The sequence below is a fragment of the Equus quagga genome, chromosome 6, assembly GCF_021613505.1.
Source record: "Equus quagga isolate Etosha38 chromosome 6, UCLA_HA_Equagga_1.0, whole genome shotgun sequence".
NCBI lineage: Eukaryota > Metazoa > Chordata > Mammalia > Perissodactyla > Equidae > Equus > Equus quagga.
Genome location: NC_060272.1, coordinates 136,331,380 through 136,350,622, shown reverse-complemented (window position 1 = coordinate 136,350,622; position 19,243 = coordinate 136,331,380). Strand labels below are relative to the sequence as shown.

The 19,243-nt window shown below is 37.7% G+C and overlaps 1 protein-coding gene across 1 annotated transcript in view; it reads left to right on the top strand.

Moving 5' to 3' along the window:
- The first annotated feature begins 287 nt into the window (after positions 1-287).
- The window catches only part of LOC124240823 (hippocampus abundant transcript-like protein 1), a 57,193-nt gene continuing 38,237 nt past the window's right edge, over positions 288-19,243 (top strand). Inside the window, exons 1-2 of the mRNA XM_046663918.1 lie at positions 288-338; positions 487-582. Of these exons, the coding sequence (XP_046519874.1) occupies positions 288-338; positions 487-582 (147 nt within the window). The remainder of the gene's footprint in view (positions 339-486; positions 583-19,243) is intronic.

Genomic DNA, 19,243 nt, shown 5'->3' with positions numbered 1-19,243 from the left:
GAATTTTAGATTTCATCTCCAGAAATCACAAAGTGCAGAAAACTAGCAGAATAGACACAGTCTTAACACAAGTCAGAAACAGAAAGCTGGATTTTAACACCTTTAGGTAGGGAGTGTGTTTTCGGGTTTGACCTAGTCCTTATTGTTCTTCCCCCACCCCCTATCATATAAATCATCTAGGCTGCCCCTGAAGCTTTTGAGCATATGACCCTGATGCCCACCTCTCTCATTATGTAGCTAGGGAAACTTCAGGCTTCCAGGCCAAGCTGCTGAGGAATACATAGTTAATGAGAGACAGAATAGTCAAGTTCTGGAACTTCAGTCTCTGGAAGACTCAGGTGATTTTCTACCAAAGCTTCAGTGATTTGCGCTGATGAAACTTTTATACAGTTTCTTTTTACTTTTTTGGTGTTTGATACCATTTTGGGATAGTGGATCTCTTATATCTCTTTACTGTGTTTCATAATAACTTTCTTCATTTTTTAGCTACAAGGCTTTGGCCGACCGAGTGTATACCATGCTGCTATTGTCATCTTCCTTGAATTTTTTGCGTGGGGCCTATTGACAACTCCAATGTTAACTGTAAGTACTGCTGAACTGGGTCTTTGAGAGCAAAAGAGAAGTTCTTAAGCATATATATGCCCAGGGCTGTATGTCTAGGTATGTTTGAGAGTAACTCTTGACAGTGATTTAAGGCTGCTTATTCCATTGGCTTGTTTCCGCTGTGTGGACTGTGAACTACCTGCCACAAAACACCTAGGCTGCTTGTTAAATATTCCTGGGTAGCATTGCCCTTCCACTGAACCAGAATCTTGGGAGTGCTGTGAATGAACTATATATATTTAAGAAGATGGTTAAGATGCCCTAGAGGAAATTATCGCGAAGCTTTATTGAAGTTTGTAACTTACTTTGTATAGATTATAATGGCCTTTGACTTAAGAATATAGTAAATAGGAGATTGGTAAGTACTTTGTAACAATGAAAGTGATGATTATAGGAATGTCCAAATTTCCATTTTTGGTAGCTTAGCTGCAATCATTTCTTTGCAGAGGCTGTACTGAATTTCTTAGCAAGAACTTGGATGTTTGATGTATGTTGTGGTTAGAGGAAGGGGAAATGCTGAAGAAAAGATGAGGGTGTAGGTTTTAGGTACCTAGTGAATATTTAGCACTTAATAAAGATATTTTTAAACTGGCCTTAAATTTCAGTTGTCTTAAATTGTGCTTTAAAAATCATTGGTGGTTAACTCTTCCCAATCACCATTTTGCCTTACCAAAGAATTCTTTTGCATACAGATAAACTTTGTTCCAAAATTAGGTTTAGAAAGTAGAGAACTTTAGAGGGTGGCTGTTGGCCTTATATAAGGCTTTGCTATACACTTTTTAAAGTTTTTAATTCTTCTGGCACATTTAAAATACAATTTGATTTAATTAAAATTACAACTTGGATAGAACAGTAGACCTAAAAAGTTGCCTGTTGGTTTTTCCCTAAAGATTGGAACCTGAACTAACATCTGTTGCCAATCTTCCTTTTTTTTCCTTCTTCTTCTCCTCCCCAAAGCCCCCCAGTACATAGTTGTATATTCTAGTTGTGAGTGCCTCTGGCTGTGCTGTGTGAGACGCTGCCACAACATGGCCTGACAAGCCATACCATGTCTGTGCCCAGGATCTGAACCGGTGAAACTCTGGGCCCCTTGAAGCAGAGCGTGCGAACTTAACCACAGGCCCCCAAAATTGCCTGTGTTTTTAATCCTCTGTTTTATTCTTTCTCATTGTACTGCCTTTTTCTTCTTAATGCTTAACTACAGAAGGTAACTGGTTATTAGTTAATGAGGATACATGGTCCTCATTTTAACTTTCATGAGATCCTGCCTGCCATGTTTATCACTGTGTCCCTGGTGCCTAGGGCTACCTGGGACACAGTTGGAGCTCAATATGTATTTTCTTTGAACAAATAGATGTGTTGCAGTCACACGCACATGCATCCTCGAGTGATTGTTTCTTCAAGACATATTTTTAGTATGAGTATAGACGCACAAAGCCACTCATTTTAAGGAACTGTGTTATTATTTAATTTTTGGCCATAGTTCTCTGAATTCCGCCCCCCCCAGCTTCTTTAGGTTGCAAAGTTAAGAGTTTCAAAATAGTGTTTTTCTGATGCAATCACTTGCCTATAATCTGTTATACTGGTTCAGCAGGTTTCTCAATATAGAAGTATTCTTGTAATTATTCTTTATTTGGTAAGAATTCAAATTGAAATGAAGAATACTTTAGTGTTTCTGATGGCCTGTCGGAAATTCTGAAACCTTCTTCCAGACAGTTAAAATCCTTTCACCTTTTTGACCCTAGATCAGATTGTCATATCCCTTTTATGTTTGTTTCTTTGTTTTTGATGAGGAAGATTAGTCCTGAGCTAACATCCACAGCCAATCCTCCCTTTGGTAAGGAAGATTAGCCCTGAGCCAACATCTGTGCCCACCTTCCTCTATTTTATATGTGGGACGCCTGCCACAGCATGGTTTGATAAGCGATACACAGATCTACAAACCCCGGGCTGCTGGAGCGGGGTGTGTAAACCCAACCACTATGCCACCAGGCTGGCCCCAAGATCCCTTTTAATTTTAGTTAATTAGTTACTTAATTTTAATATGCCCCAGGGACTGATGCACCTTCCTTCTTATTACCCAAAGCAGGTAATTTTCATAGGGTTTATATATCTCTGTTAGACCCTGGAATGCAGTCTTAGAAGCTAGCTAAAATGTTTCTCTGCTGCCTTTTTGCAGTTTCCAAGCAGTTCTGCTGCTTGCAAAAATTTGGTTAAAATAAACATTTATGTGAGAGGAGTAAAGAGTTGTTAGTGTAGGGGAGGAAGACATTTCCTCTATCCAAAGTGGGTTCGTCTGGCCAGAGAACGAATTAAATTCACATGAGAGAGAATAGCAAGAGAAAATTAAACAAAGCTTTATGAGGACCATGGCCCGGGACCTTTCTTCCCAAAGGAAGAAAAGGCACCGAAGAAGTGGGGTGCAGAGTGGTTATATACCCCCAAACAGGATATTTCACATATGATTGAAATGTCCCTCCCACAATAGTCACAAGATTGCCCTGTCGGCCCGGCACTTGATGGACACAGCAGATAGTGGGTCTGCTATCTCGGTGGGTGTAGCAGGAGGCAAGTCTATTGTCTTGAGCTGGGTGGCCACAGGTGAGCGCAACAATCAGTTTCTAGCCTATGGAAAGATGCTTAATCCTTAAAGAAATGCCAATGTTGGGAGGGGGAGGGAAGTCAGTTACAGGAGGTTACCAGAGAAGCACAATAAAATGCAGATTTAAGTCCTTGCCTTCCCCATTGATTAAGAGTTTTTAGAGAGATCTTTACAGATGGATAGGTCCTTTACAATGTAAATGTCTCTTACAAAGGGTAAGTAAATTCTACTTTTCAGTTTCTTTCCTGTCTGCAAAGTAACTAGCCTCAAATAATCATCATGCCAAAGAGACATATCTTGGAGTGGCCATTTCCAGGTCCCCACATTAGCATTGATGAGGATTTTTAGGCTGGTTAATTTTAAAACAGTTTATGATGAGGATTTTTAGGCTGGTTAATTTTAAAACTACAGATGAGAAGCGGGCTCCCCACCGAGGAGTGGAATTTGCTTGCCCTTTGATCAGAGACAGTTGCATTTGTGAAGGAAATCTCCGTGCCTCCCTCTCTGTGCCAGAAGGAAGGGGGGATGGCCCTATCTCTGGAGACTCTTAATGGGGAAGGCAAGAACTTAAGTTGTTTGCTGTCTGGCAACCTCATGTAACTGACCCCACCCCCCGCCCCCCAAAATCCTCGTTTGTCTTTGGCTGAGGATAATATTTAAGCGGTGACTTCTGCCATTTACTCAATCTGGTTTGATTCTTATCTAAAAGTTGTGGGACCACCAAATAGCTGGACCCTACGGGCACTGATACCGTTTTAACTTTTTTACATATCCTTTGTCTTATAAAGAGGTAGCTCACATACCTATGCCTTAAATTTAGCTCTAACCCTCAACTTGGGGCAGCAGCAGAAGTGGCAGCAGCAGCGGCTCCTCCTGCCCATGGATCCTGTCCCCACGCAGCAGCTCTGCCTGCCCATGGGTCCTGTCCCCATGCCAGCGGTGGCAGCAGCAGCTCCCCATGCCAACAGCATCTCTAACTGCCCGTGGGTCCTGTCCCCACGCAGCAGAAGCTCTGACTGCCCATGGGTCCTGTCCCCATGCTATTCTATTCTCTAAATAAAAGAGCACTACTGCCAGATCTTAAGAGTCTAAGAAATCTTTCTTTCGACTCCTCAGCTCACCAACCCCACATCAGCATCACACTCTGATGTCATACAAGTGTTGCTGAGTTAGTAGGTGTGCTAATCCCCTTTTTTGGAGTTCTTGGTGTTGCTAAATTATGCTACAAGTCCTTTACATTCCTATTTTCCCCAGCCTTTACACCACTTTGCTATTTTCTTTTTTGATGTGGGGGGACTGGTGCACTCCACCTTTTGAAAAGATTTTCCCTGGTTTATCCCTTCCACTTTCTGACTTTTGGACGGCGAAGTGGTAAGTTAGGTGATTTGATAAAGAAGGGACAAAATTAGTGTTTATTTCATTACAGCTGGAGTTCATTGATCCTCTTCCTTTATGTTGGGGTTTACTATTGTCTGATTTCTAGTTGTTAGCATCATTAATCCTTCACCCACCATGGTGTAATTATTAGGATAATGGTTCATGTGTGTTCTTTTTTTTTTTTCCTCACTCTGACTGGTGAACAGCGCTCTGTCCTGTTTCCATCAAGGTGAGAAAAACAGTCTTGAGATCAGGATTTGAAGATAGAGAACCCTACATACCTATTAATATTTTATCTAATCTTGACTATCTCTGCATCCTAGCACTCCTTAGAACACTCCCTTGAAAGTAGTTTAGAACAATTTACTACTTCTTAGTCATTTTCTCTGTGAGATTTGTTGCCTATCTTGTGTAGCCATGTCCTAGATTACAACTTTAATTTGTTAATTAAGCACCATCAGAAAGGTCTTCACTCCAATACACTGAAGCAGATTTGTAAAGTTGGCTCACACAGTGGCCTTAGCTTCTAATAGTAGTAGTTTGTACATAAAAATGACCTCTTTTGTCTTACATCCCTGCCTGACATTCTACCCTCTAGTCAAAACGTGCATTGCTTTAGAGGGCTTGGTCTCATTTTAATGTAAATAAAGTAGTCTGATTAAACTAATTTAAATGTCTTCAGATATATTTAAATAGAACACTTATTTCAATAAAGATATACTTAATATTAGTTCCTGTGAGCGAAGGATTTTATTCTTGTAATTTGCAGATTTGATTTTGTAAGCTGACCTTCCTGAAATCCTGCTAGAGATTCAAGGACTCAGTATTCCCCACTATGCCATCCTCTCCATATGGTGATCTAATAACGCAAAGAATGCTCTTTAAACATTTTCCTGTCACATTTAATTTTCTTATTCCTTTTTCCTTACTCTCAGAATATGTGCCCATTCATTCAACAGATGTCTTCTATCTTGTCGGCCCGTATTTGCTCTGCGGTCCAGCCCTTCTGTCTTCTTCACTTAACCACTGTTTCCTCTTGGGAGTTGGGGTGGGTGGGAGGGGACGGGACTGTTTGGCAGGCATTTTTGACATAATATACAGGCTCTTTGTTAGGTGATTTGCTCTCACATGAAAAGGAAATAAGGTTCTAATTATAGTCACATGGAGACTGTCTTGCTTTCTGGAATCACAAGATGTTCCAGGCTCATCTTATGGTTTTGATAGTTTTCTAATGGCATTTTGACCAAAGTACTCAGAACCTGCCCTCTTGTGTGCATTGTAATTATTAAAATGAGGTAGATAGCACTCACTAGAAGTATCTATAATATATAACCACAATGTATTAAATCTTTGCTTTCTCTTGCACGACTATTATGATATAATGAGCATTAACTACGTAGATGCAATGACCTTTGCTTGGAATTTCTTTCTCTCCTATTATTGTGTGTTATATGTTGGAGTCTGTAGCATACTTTTATATTAATAAACTTGTGAATGCTTAAAAAATGCTAATTTCCAACTTCCCTAATCAATACAATTATAGAAAAAGTTGACATAGAAATATAAAGTAACTGTTGGTGGCTCTCCTTGTCTTACAATTTGGTATATAAAACATTTGGTGTGCATTCTGATTTTTTTAGCACTTTTAATATATCATCATATTGCCTTCCAGCATCCATTATATCTGATGGGCAGTCAGCTGTTAGTAAGTATTGTTCCTTTTACATCAGGGGTCTGCAAACTGTGGCCCACAGGCCTAATCTGGCCTACTGCCTGCTTTTAAGTGGTCTGTGCACTAACAATGGTTTTTACATAGTTAAATAGTTGGAAAAAATCAAAGGAAGGTATTTGGTGACACAAGAAAATTATGTGAAATTGAAATATAAGTATCCATAAATGAAATTTTCTTGGATCACAATGATGCACATTGAATGTGGCTGCTTTTGTGCTACAATGGCAGAGTTGACTACTTACAACACAGACCATGTACCCTAAAATATTTACTATATACTATATGTCCCCTTACAAAATAAGTTTGTCAGTCCCTGTTGTATGTGGTGATTCATTTTCTTTTTCTTGCCGCTTTAGAGATTTTCTCTTTGTCTTTCAACTGTTTGTGCTATAATGTGTCTAGGAATGGATCTCTTTGTGTTACTTGGGGTTTGTTTAGCTTCTGGGATATATAGATTAATATTTTTTATCTAATTTGGGAAGTTTTTGGCCCTTATTTCATCAAATATTTTTGCTGCACCTTCTCTCCTTTCCTTTTAAACTTGTCATTATACATGTCTTTGCACTTGATAATATTTCTCAGGTCTCTGAGGCGTTCATTTTTTTCCCAAAAGTTACTGTCAAACTTCTGACTTTTAACATGACGATATAAGGAGGTCAACAAATTCTCTCCAAATAGAGCTGGACAAAACAGTCAAAAACAATAATTTCAGTGCTCTGGAATTCAGTGAAAGGCATACAACAAACTGAGAAGCATTTATATATTAAGCTACTGAATGTTAGGCAAGAAAAGTAAGTTTGTGGTTCTGAGCTGTATCCTTTTGCTATAGTAAATTGTAACTGTGAACATAACAGTTTCTGAATCCTGTTAATCCTTCTAACAAATCACTGAAATTCATTCTATTGTTGATGAGCATTCGGGTGTCCAGTTTTGCCTATTACAAATATTGCTGTTGTGATATTTCTTGTATATGTCTTTTGGTGACTGTATACATGTTTCTTATAATATATACATAGGAGTAAAATTGCAGAGTTTTGATCATCTTCAGTATATACTGCCAAAAGTTTCTCAGAGTGGTTGAACCAGTTTACCCTCCAGCCAGCCAGGCTCCACATCTTCACCAACAATTGGTATTTCGTTTTAGCCATTCTGATGGGTGCAGGGGTCTTAATTTGCCTCTTCCTAATAATCAGTGAAGTTAACTCCCTTTGCATCTATTTATTGGCCATGTGAATATCTTTGTGATGTGTCAGTTCAAGTGTTTCGTCTATTTTAAATAGTTAGTCTATCCTTACTGTTTGTAGAAATTCTTTATGTGTTCTGGACATATGTTCTTCTTTTGCATGTATGTATGTGTTTGTGTGTGTAAAAATGCACATATTTATTGCTAATATCTCTCCCCCTTCCTTGGATTGCCTTTTCACTCCTTTAATGGTGTCTTGTGATGAACAGAAGTTCATCATTTTTATGTAGTTCAACTTATTAATTTTTTCCTTACGGTTAGTGCTTTTTAAAAATCTTGTTTAAGAAACTTTCTTCTCCCTCAAACCTTATTTGCTTTATTTTTCGTGCATAGATCTACCATCCATCTAGAAACAATGATTGTGTTTTCTGGGCTCAAGATTCATTTTGGTTCCATGTGGATGTATAGTTGGACCAGCATCATTTATTGAAGAAAATCTTTTTCCCACTATATGTGTCAACTTGGTGATAAATCAGGCAACCATGTATATATGGATTTGTTTCTAGGTTTTGTATTCTAAATTATCTGTATGTCCTGTGTCAGTACCATGCTGTGTTGATTTCTATAGCAATATCTTGATATCTTGTGTAACATCGGTTGCTTGGTTCTTCTTCCCCAAGATTGTCTTGGTTATTCTAGGCCTTTTATAGATCCATGTACATTTTATAATCAACTCTTCAATATTCACAAAATTACTTGCTGGAAATTTTGATTGTGATTGCATTGACTATAGATTAATTGGGGGAGAACTGACATTTTTAAAATATTTAGTCTTCTAATCTATATGGCATATCCTCCTTCTATCTAGTCTTTAAAAATTGCTCTGGATGACTCAAAAACTGTAGGGAGCAAAATGGCAGGGTGAGCTGACCCGGGATTCTCTCCCCTCCAAAATACAACAAAGGATTGGAAAAACTGAATTTCAGAGAATAAATCTAATTCCAACACGTTAGAGACCTACAATACCAAGAAGGCGGAGATCATAAACCTTACTAACAGCCTCGGAGGTGCTGGAATGGTAGGAGAGAACATCACTCCCTCCCCTAGAGTCTGCAATCGCTGCTGCGCCAGTCGGGAAGGAGCAGGGGAGGGGCCGCAAGACTGGGGATCATCCAGGACTCTTGCCGCTGGTTCAGTGGAAACCCACTGATGGGGGGAAAGCTTCCATCCACGGGGACCCCATAAACCCAGGGCCTCAGGAGACCAGAGAACATAACTGATCTGAATCCAGGTTGGCACGTGAGAATAGCAGCCCCTCCCTCCCGGCAAAACCACTGGGCGCAGCCATCTTGCCCGAAGGCAGAGAGCTCATAACATGCCGCTCTCGACCCCCATCTGGCGACAGGCTGTAACTGTAACCGAATTCTACCACCATATGAAAAAACCGCTCCTCTACCATCCAGCAATTTATAAAAGCCCTAGAGCAGAAGGAAAACAATAAAAACATAGAATTAAGTCCTGAGGACTTGGAATTAGGTAAGCTAAGTGATAATGAGTTCAGAGCAGCTATAATCAAAAAACTCAATGAGGTACAGAGAAAGAGAGAGAAACAAGCCGAGTTCTGGAGTTACTTCACAAAAGAGACTGAAATCATAAAGAAGAATCAAACATAATTACTAGAGATGAAAAACACAATGGACCAGATAAAACAGAATACGGATTCCCTGAATGCCCGTGTAGACACCATAGAAGAGCAAATTAACATAATTGAAGATAGACAGGCTGAATGGCTCCAGACAGGAAGAAAGAGAACTAAGAATTTAAAAAAACGAGGAAAATCTCTGAGAGATAGTGGATTCAATGAGGAGTGAGAACATAAGGATCATAGGAATTCCCGAGAACGTGGAAAAGGAAAATGGAGCAGAAGGTGTGCTTAACGAAATTATTGAAGAGAACTTCCCAAATCTAGGGATTGACGGAGAAATGTGTGTAGAGGAAGCTTTCAGATCTCCTAGATTTGTCAGTGTAAAAAGACCTACTGCAAGGCACATAGTAGTAAAATTGGCAAGAAGGAAAGATAAGGAAAGAATACTCAGGGAAGTAAGAAAGAAGAAGAGAATAACCCTAAAGGAGCCCCTATCAGACTGTCAGTGGATTTCTCTACAGAAACCTTACAAGCTAGGAGAGAATGGAGTGACATATTCAAAACTTTAAAAGATAAAAATCTTCAGCCAAGAATGCTCTATCCAGCAAGAATTTCCTTCAGATATGAGGGAGGAATTAAATCTTTTCCAGACAAACAAAAGTTAAGGGAATTTGTAACTAAAAGCCCTCCACTACAAGAAATCCTCAAGAAGTCTCTCATACCTGAAAAAAGAAAAAAGGGAGAAAGGGGCTACAAACCACTGACTAGGGAGACCGATGGATAGAACCAGAACAGGATAGCAAATGTTCAACTATAGCATTAGGGTAAAGGTAAGGAAACTACCAAAGCAAGGACGATCTTATCACTCTAACTACAAATTCATAACACGAGTTGGAATAAGAAATGAAAATAATTATTTAGGAGGGGAAGAGCAAAGAGTCTAAATCAGTATTGGACAAGTAAGTAAGAGACCACCAGAGAATAGACTATATTATACACGAGATTCTAAATACAAACTTCAAGGTAGACACTAAAATAAAATACAGAACAGAGGTACAAATCATAAATAAGGGAAAATCTAAGAAACCCCGCATAAGAAATTGCAGTATTAAATGGGTAGTCTAAAGCACACGGGAAAAGAAACACAGGAAAACAAGATAATGAGCGACAGATTGACAGCATTAAGTCCACATGCATCAATAATCACTCTCAATGTAAACAGATTGAACTCTCCAATAAAAAGACACAGAGTGGCAAAAAGGATTAAAGAACAAGATCCAACAATTTGTTGCCTCCAGGAAACACACCTCAGCCCCAAGGACAAACACAGGCTCAGGGTGAAGGGGTGGAGGACAATACTTCAAGGTAATAGCAAGGGAAAAAAGCCAGGTGTTGCAATTCTTATATCAGACCAAGTGGATTTCAAAATAAGACAGGTAAAGAGAGACACAGAGGGACAATATATAATGATCAAAGGGACACTTCATCAAGAAGAAATAACGCTTATAAATATCTATGCACCCAACACAGGAGCACCAAGATTCATAAAGCAACTATTAACAGACCTAAAGGAAGATGTTAAAAACAACACAATAATAGTAGGGGACCTCAACACCCCACTCATATCAATTGACAGATCATCCAGACAGAAAATCAACAAGGAAATAGTGGAGCTAAATGAAAAACTAAAACAATTGGACTTAATAGACATATATAGATCACTTCACCCTAAAAGAGCTGAATACACATTCTTCTCAAGTGCACGTGGAACATTCTCAAGGATAGACCATATGGTAGGAAACAAGGCAAGCCTCTACAAATTTAAAAAAATTGAAATAACAACAAGCATCTTCTCCGATCAGAATGCTATAAGCCTAGAAATTAATTACAAGAAAGAAGCTGAGAAAGGCACAAAGATGTGGAGACTAAACAACACACTACTGAACAAGCAATGGATCATTGAAGAAATTAAAGAAAAAAAAATACCTGGAAACAAATGAAAATGATAGCATGCCATACCAACTCATATGGGATACAGCAAAAGCTGTGTTAAGAGGAAAATTCATCGCAATACAGGCACATCTTAACAAACAAGACAAATCCCAAATAAGCAATCTTAAAGTACACCTAACTGAACTAGAGAAAAAAGAACAAATAAAGCCCAAAGTCAGCAGAAGGAGATAAATAATAAAAATCAGAGCAGAAATAAATACTATTGAAACGAAAAAGGCAGTAGAAAGGATCAATGAAACAAAGAGCTGGTTTTTTGAGAAGATAAATAAAATTGACAAACCACTGGCCAGACTTACAAAGAAAAAAAGAGAGAAAGCTCAAATAAACAAAATCAGAAATGAAAGAGGAGAAATAACAACAGACTCTGCAGAAATACGACGGATTATATAAGAGAATACTACGAAAAACTATATGCCAACAGAATGGATAACCTAGAGGAAATGGATAAATTCTTGGACTCCTACAATCTCCCAAAGCTCACTCAAGAAGAGGCAGACAACTTGAACAGACCAATCACAAGGAAAGAGATTGAAACAGCAATCAAAAACATCCCAAAGAATAAAATCCCAGGACCAGATGGCTTTCCTGGGGAATTCTACCAAACTTTCAGAGAGGATTTAATACCTATCCTTTTCAAGGTATTCCAAAAAATTAGGGAAGATGGAACACTTCCTAACACATTCTATGAGGCCAACATCACGCTGATACCAAAACCTGACAAGGACACCATGAAAAAAGAGAACTACAGGCCAATATCACTGATGAACATAGATGCAAAAATTCTCAACAAAATTTTGGCACCCAGAATTCAGCGATTCATCAAAAGGATCATACATCATGATCAGGTGGGATTCATACCAGGGACACAGGGATAGTTCAACATCCACAAATCAATCAACGTGATACACCACATCAACAAGCTGAGGAATAAAAACCACATGATCATCTCAATAGATGCAGAGAAGGCATTTGACAAGATCCAACAGCCATTTATGATAAAAACTCTGAACAAAATGGGCATAGAAGGAAACTACCTCAACATAATAAAGGCCATATATGACAAACCCATAGCCAACATCATACTCAGTGGGCAAGAACTGAACACCATCCCCCTGAAAACAGGAACGAGACAAGGATGCCTTCTATCACCACTCTTATTTAACATAGTACTGGAGGTCCTGGCCAGAGCAATCAGGCAAGAAAAAGGAATAAAAGGAATCCAAATAGGGAGGGAAGAAGTGAAACTCTCACTGTTTGCAGACGACATGATCTTATATATAGAAAACCCCAAAGAATCCATTGGAAAACTCTTAGAAGTAATCAACAACTACAGCAAAGTTGCAGGGTACAAAATCAATTTGCATAAATCAGTAGCATTTCTATACTCCAATAGCGAACTAACAGAAAAAGAACTCAAGAACACAATACCATTCACAATCGCAATAAAATACCTTGGGGTAAATTTATATAATGAAAATTACAAGGCCTTTTTGAGAGAATTGGATGACGACATAAGGAGATGGAAAGACATTCCATGTACATGAATTAGAAGAATAAACATAGTTAAAATGTCCGTTATACCTAAAGCAATCTACAGATTCAGCGCCATCCCAATCAGAATCCCAATGACATTCTTTACAGAATTAGAATAAAGAATCCTAAAATTCATATGGGGCAACAAAAGACCCCGAATTTCTAAAGCAATCCTGAGAAAAAAGAACAAAACGGGAGGCATCACAATCCCTGACTGCAAAACATACTACAAAGCTACAGTAATCAAAACAGCATGGTACTGATACAAAAACAGGTGCACAGATCAATGGAACAGAACTGAAAGCCCAGAAATAAAACCACACATCTATGGACAGCTTATCTTTGACAAAGGAGCTGAGGGCATACAATGGAGAAAAGAAAGTCTTTTCAACAAATGGTGCTGGGAAAACTGGAAAGCCACATGTAAAAGAATGAAAATTGACCATTCTTTTTCACCATTCACCAAAATAAACTCAAAATGGATCAAAGACCTAAAGGTGAGACCTGAAACCATAAGGCTTCTGGAAGAAAACGTAGGCAGTACACTCTTTGACATCAGTATTAAAAGGATCTTTTCGGACACCATGCCTTCTCAGAGAAGGGAAACAATGGAAATAATAAACAAATGGGACTTCATCAGACTAAAGAGCTTCTTCAAGGCAAATGAAAACAGGATTGAAACAAAAAAACAACCCACTAACTGGGAAAAAATATTTGCAAGTCATATATCTGACAAAGGCTTAATATCCATAATATATAAAGAACTCTCACAACTCAACAACAAAAAATCAAACAACCCAATCAAAAAATGGGCTGCAGACATGAACAGACATTTCTCCAAAGAAGATATGCGGATGGCCAATAGGCACATGAAAAGATGTTCATCATCGCTAATCATCAGGGAAATGCAAATCAAAACTACACTAAGATATCACTTTATACCCATTAGAATGACAAAAATATCTAAAACTAATAGTAACAAATGTTGGAGAGGTTGTGGAGAAAAAGGAACCCTCATACACTGTTGGTGGGAATGCAAACTGGTGCAGCCACTATGGAAAACAATATGGAGATTCCTCAAAAAATTAAAAATAGAACTACCATACGATCCAGCCATCCCACTGCTGGGTATTTATCCAAAGAACTTGAAGTCAGCAATCCCAAAAGTCCCATGCACCCCCAATGTTCATTGCAGCATTATTTACAATAGCCAAGACATGGAAGCAACCTAAGTGCCCATCAACAGACAAATGGATAAAGAAGATGTGGTACATATATACAATGGAATACTACTCAGCTGCAAAACAGAACAAAATCATTCCATTTGCAATAACATGGATGGACCTTGAGGGAATTATGTTAAGTGAAATAAGCCAGCTAGAGAAGGATAATCTGTGTATGACTCCACTCATATGAGGAATTTAAAATTATGGACTAAGAACAGTTTAGTGGATACCAGGGGAAAGGTGGGGTGGGGGGTGGGCACAAAGGGTGAAGTGGTGCACCTACAACACGAATGACAATCATTAATGGACAACTGAAATTTCACAAGATTGTAACCTATCATTAACTCAATAAAAAAAACTGTAAATAACACACTGGTGCTCGAAAAGAGCACAGTTTCAACATGTTCAGCTGACACTCAGGTAGCAGTTCTCTTTTTACTCAAAGGTTCCCGGCCACTGTGTACTGTCTTTCCCGCAGGACTTTAACGAACCTGGAAGCCTGTTGGCCAGGGGCGCGTGTTGAGCCAGGACGGTGGGGATCTGATGGAGCTATGTGAAAGGTTTGAGGGAAGAGGTGGGGTGAGGACTAGAGATGGACACTGGGCAAAAGAAAGAATTATAGCCTTCTAGAAGCTTCTAGCTCCATTGTTCCTTAGATTTTTTAACGTTACAAACATGATCCTATAGTGAGGGCCACCAGAAAAAACAAAATTCATTTCTACCACTGGGAAACTATCTAATCCAAGTTGATACTGCAACTTTTCTTCTAAAAGCCTTGAAAAATATATGGCAGTTAGAAATGCTAATGTTTACACTTCACTGTTTTAATAAAGAGTTGCATATTTTCAACTCAACAAACATAATGAGACTTACTCCATGTTAGACTTTGAGTGCACTTTGTGGTTGCCGAGTGCCAATTCTTGGACTGGCATCCAGTCTCTGCTGAAGGTGTCAGTCATCTGCAGAGAAACAAGAATAAGGTGATGTTTGCAAAGAGCTAATATTCGCTTTAAAAGAATAACCTTTACTTTGAGGTTCTGGTCTTTTTTCTTATGTGTTAAAATTTGAAATATCTATTCTTTTAGAATATAACGATAGCTAATATTTAAACTGATATTTCTTGGTGGTTAAAATGTTGGATATTATTTAGGATTCTTGGTTACAAGAAATAGAAATCAGCTAGGCTAACTTCAACAGGACAGGAGCCTTTTGGAAGAAGATCCCACAAAACTGATAGGAGAACCAATTTCATTAATAATCAAAACTTGCACCCGGGGCTACTTGTATCATTAAGTGTGTTTTCTAAGTTTAGAAAACATGTGAATAGCCAACCTTGTCCCAAACCTGTGGGATATATGTCAAGGAATAGGGGCCTTGATAGGGGAAAAAAAGATTTAAATGAAAATTAAATTAAGTACTATCATGTGATTTGTAACGTGTGACTTTTATGATAATTTTTTGTGGCAAAGCGAAATAAAACACTTAGCTGTAGCCTTGGGAAAAGAAAATTGCTCTGAATAATATTTTATATTTCTCAGTGTAGAGGTTTTTCACTAGATTTATTCATAGGCATTTGATGGTTTTTATGCTATTGTAAACAATGTAGTTAATGGTTCATTTTTTTATTGCTGATACGTAAAACAACAGTTTGTTTTTGTGTTTTGACCTTGTGTGTAATGATTTTGGTAAATTCACTGATTAATCCTAATAGTTTAATCTGTAGATTTTTATACACACGTTCATATCTTTTGTGAATAATGACAGTTTTTAACTTCTTTTTCTTTTCTTATTGCATCGACTATGACAGTGTTGAATAGAAGTAACCATAGTGGGCATCCTTATCTCATGGATGATCTCTGGTGGAGAGCAATGTAAAATTCACCACGAAGTATGATGTTTGCTGTAGATTTGTCTTTGTAGGTACTCTTTATCATAGGAAGGAAGTTCCCTTCTCTTCCTTTGTTACTTAGAGTTGTTTTCATGAATGAGTATTAAATTTTATCAAATGAAGTTTCTGCATATAAGCAGATAATAATTAGATTTTTCTCTTTATCCTGCTAATGTGGCCAGTTATATTAACTTTTGAACGTTAAGCCACCCTTGAATTCTTGGAATAGCTTTCACTCACTTAGTTGTGATATATATATTTTTTAGATATTGCTGGGTATGATTTACTAGTATTTTGTTACTGTCTTTGCATCTATGGTCATAAGATAGTGGTGTGTGATTTTTCTTTTCTTGTAATGTCCTCATCATGTTTTAGTATTAAGATTTTTCTTGGCCTTATAAAAATTAATTAGGAAGTATCTCTTTCTAGTCTCTGGAAACGTTTGAATGAAATTGCTGATATTTCTTCTTTAAATGTTTGGAAGAATTTGCTAGGGCTGAAGGGTTTTTTTGTTTGTTTGTTTATTTTAGCAAGGATTTTTAATATTTAATTTTTAAAAATGAATTGTGACTATTTAGATTTTCAGTTTCTTCTAGTGTCTGTTTTGTTAACTTGTATTTTTCAAAGAATTTCTTCACTAAATATATAAGAATCTAGTTTATTGGCAAAATGTTGTTCATAACGTCTCCATTCTTTTTTTTAATGGAGGTATAATTGACATATAACCCTAGTTTTTTATATATATATATAATATATATTTACTATATAGTATATAAATAATATAATTTATATTAATAATTACATGTATATTAATTTCAGGTGTACATCATGATTCAGTATTTGTATATATTGCAAAATGATCACAATAAGTCTAGTTAACATCCATCACCATACATAGTTACAAAATTTTTTTTTCTTGTGATGAGAACTTTTAAGATCTACTTTCTTACCAGCTTTCAAATATGCAATACAGCGTTATTAACCATAGTCACCATGCTGTACATTACATCCCATGACATGCTTATTTTATAACTGGAAGTTTGTACCTTTTGACCCCTGTCACCCATTTCACCCAGCCCCACTCTCCGCCTCTGGCAATCACCAATCTGTTCTCTGTATCTCTGAGCTTGGTTATTTTTTTTTAGATTTCACATATAAGTGAGATCATACCGTATCTATCTTTCTCTGTCTGAGTTATTTCAGCTAGCATATGCCTTCAAGGTCCATCCATGTTGTTGCAAATGGCAAGATTTAATTCTTTTTTATGGCTGAATGATATTCCGGATCTGTAAATAAATAGAATAAATGTATATATGGAGATATATATTTATATATAAAACACAATTTCTTTATCCAGTCATCCGTTGATGAATACTTTGGTTGTTTCCATATGTTGGGTGCTGTAAATAGTGCTGCAGTGAACATAGAGGTGCATGTATCTTTTTGAGTGAGTGTTTTTGTTTTCTTTGGATAAATACCCAGAAGTAGAATTGTTGGATCATATGATAGTTCCATTTTTAATTTTTTGAAGAATCTCCTTACTGTTTTCCACAGTGGCTGCACCAATTTGCATTCCTAGCAAGAGTGCACAAGGGTCCCTTTTCTCCACATCCTTGCCAACATTTGTTATTTCTAGTCTTTTTGATAATAGCTATTCTAACAGGTGCGATATCTCATTGTGGTTTTGATTTGCATTTTCCTGATGGTTAATGATGTTGAACATCTTTTTATGTACCTATTGGCTATCTGTATGTCTTCTTTGGAAAAATTTCTGTTCAGATTTTATGCCCATTTTTTAATCAGATGGTGGCTCTTTTTGCTGTTAAACTGTGTGAATTCTTTGTATATTTTGAATATTAACCCCTTATCAGGGATATGATTTGCAGATATTTTCTCCCATTCACTTAGTTGGCTCTTCATTTTGTTGATAGTTTCTTTGCTGTGCAGAATCTTCGTTCTTTTCTTCCTCCCTCCCTCCCTCCCTTCCTTCCTTCCTTATCTCCCCTTCCCTCCCCTCCGAGGAAGATTCACCCTGAGCTAACATCCACTGCCAGTCTTCTTCTATTTTGTATGTGAGCCACCATCACAGCGTGTCCATTGATAGACAAGTGGTGTAGGTCCGCTCCCAGGAAACGAACCCTGCACCGCCAAAGTGGAGCACGCTGAACTTAACCATTAGCCACTGGGGCTGGCCCTCCTCATTCTTTTTTTTTGTGTTTTCACTTTGCTTTACTAATTTTATTCTCATGAATACAATAGTTGTTTTTATATATGTATTTTTTATTGATGTCATAATAGTTTATAACATTGTGAAATTTCAGTTGACATTATTGTCAGTCACCATTACCCTCTAGTAACCACTAATCTGCTCTCTTTGTCCATGTATTTGTTTATCTTCCAGATAGGACTGAAATTATATGACATTTGTCTCTCTCTGTCTGGCTTATCTCACTTAACATAATACCCTCAGGTTCCATCCATGTCGCTGCAAATGGGATGATTTTGTCTTTTTTTTATGGCTGAGTAATGTTCCATTGTATATATATACCACATCTTTTTTATCCATTCACCTATAGAAGAGCACTTGGGTTGCTTCCACTTCTTGGCTATTGTGAATAATGCTGCAATGAACACAGAGGTGCATAGGTCTCTTTGTATTGATTTCAAGTTCTTTGGATAAATACACAGTAGTGGAATAGCTGGGTCGTGTGGTATTTCTATTTTTAATTTTTTGAGAAATCTCCATACTGTTTTCCATAGTGACTGCACCAGTTTGCATTCCCACCAGCAGTGTATGAGGGTTTCTTTTTCCCCACATCCTCTCCAACATTTCTTGTTTTTTGTCTTAGTAATTATAGCCATTCTAACAGGTATAAGGTGATATCTCATTATAGTTTTGATTTGCATTTCCCTGATGATTAGTGATATTGAACATCTTTACACGTGCTTGTTGGCCATCTGTATATCTTCTTTGGAAAAATGTCAGTTCATATCCTCAGCTCATTTTTTGATCAGGTTGTTTGTTTTTTTGTTGAGTTGTGTGAGTTCTTTATGTATTTTGGAGATTAACCCCTTGTTGGATGTATGATTTGGAAATATTTTCTCCCAGTTGATGGATTGTCTTTTTGTTTTGTTCCTGGTTTCCTTTGCCTTGTAGAAGGTCTTTAGTCTGATGTAATCCCATTTATTTTTTCTTTTATTTCCCTAGCCTGAGTAGATATGGTATTTGAAAAGATCCTTCTTTTTTTTTTTTTTTTTTTTTTAAGATTTTATTTTTTTCCTTTTTTTTCTCCCCAAAGCCCCCAGGTACATAGTTGCATATTCTTAGTTGTGGGTCCTTCCAGTTGTGGCACGTGGGACGCTGCCTCAGCGTGGTTTGATGAGCAGTGCCATGTCCGCGCCCAGGATTCGAACTGACGAAACACTGGGCCGCCTGCAGCG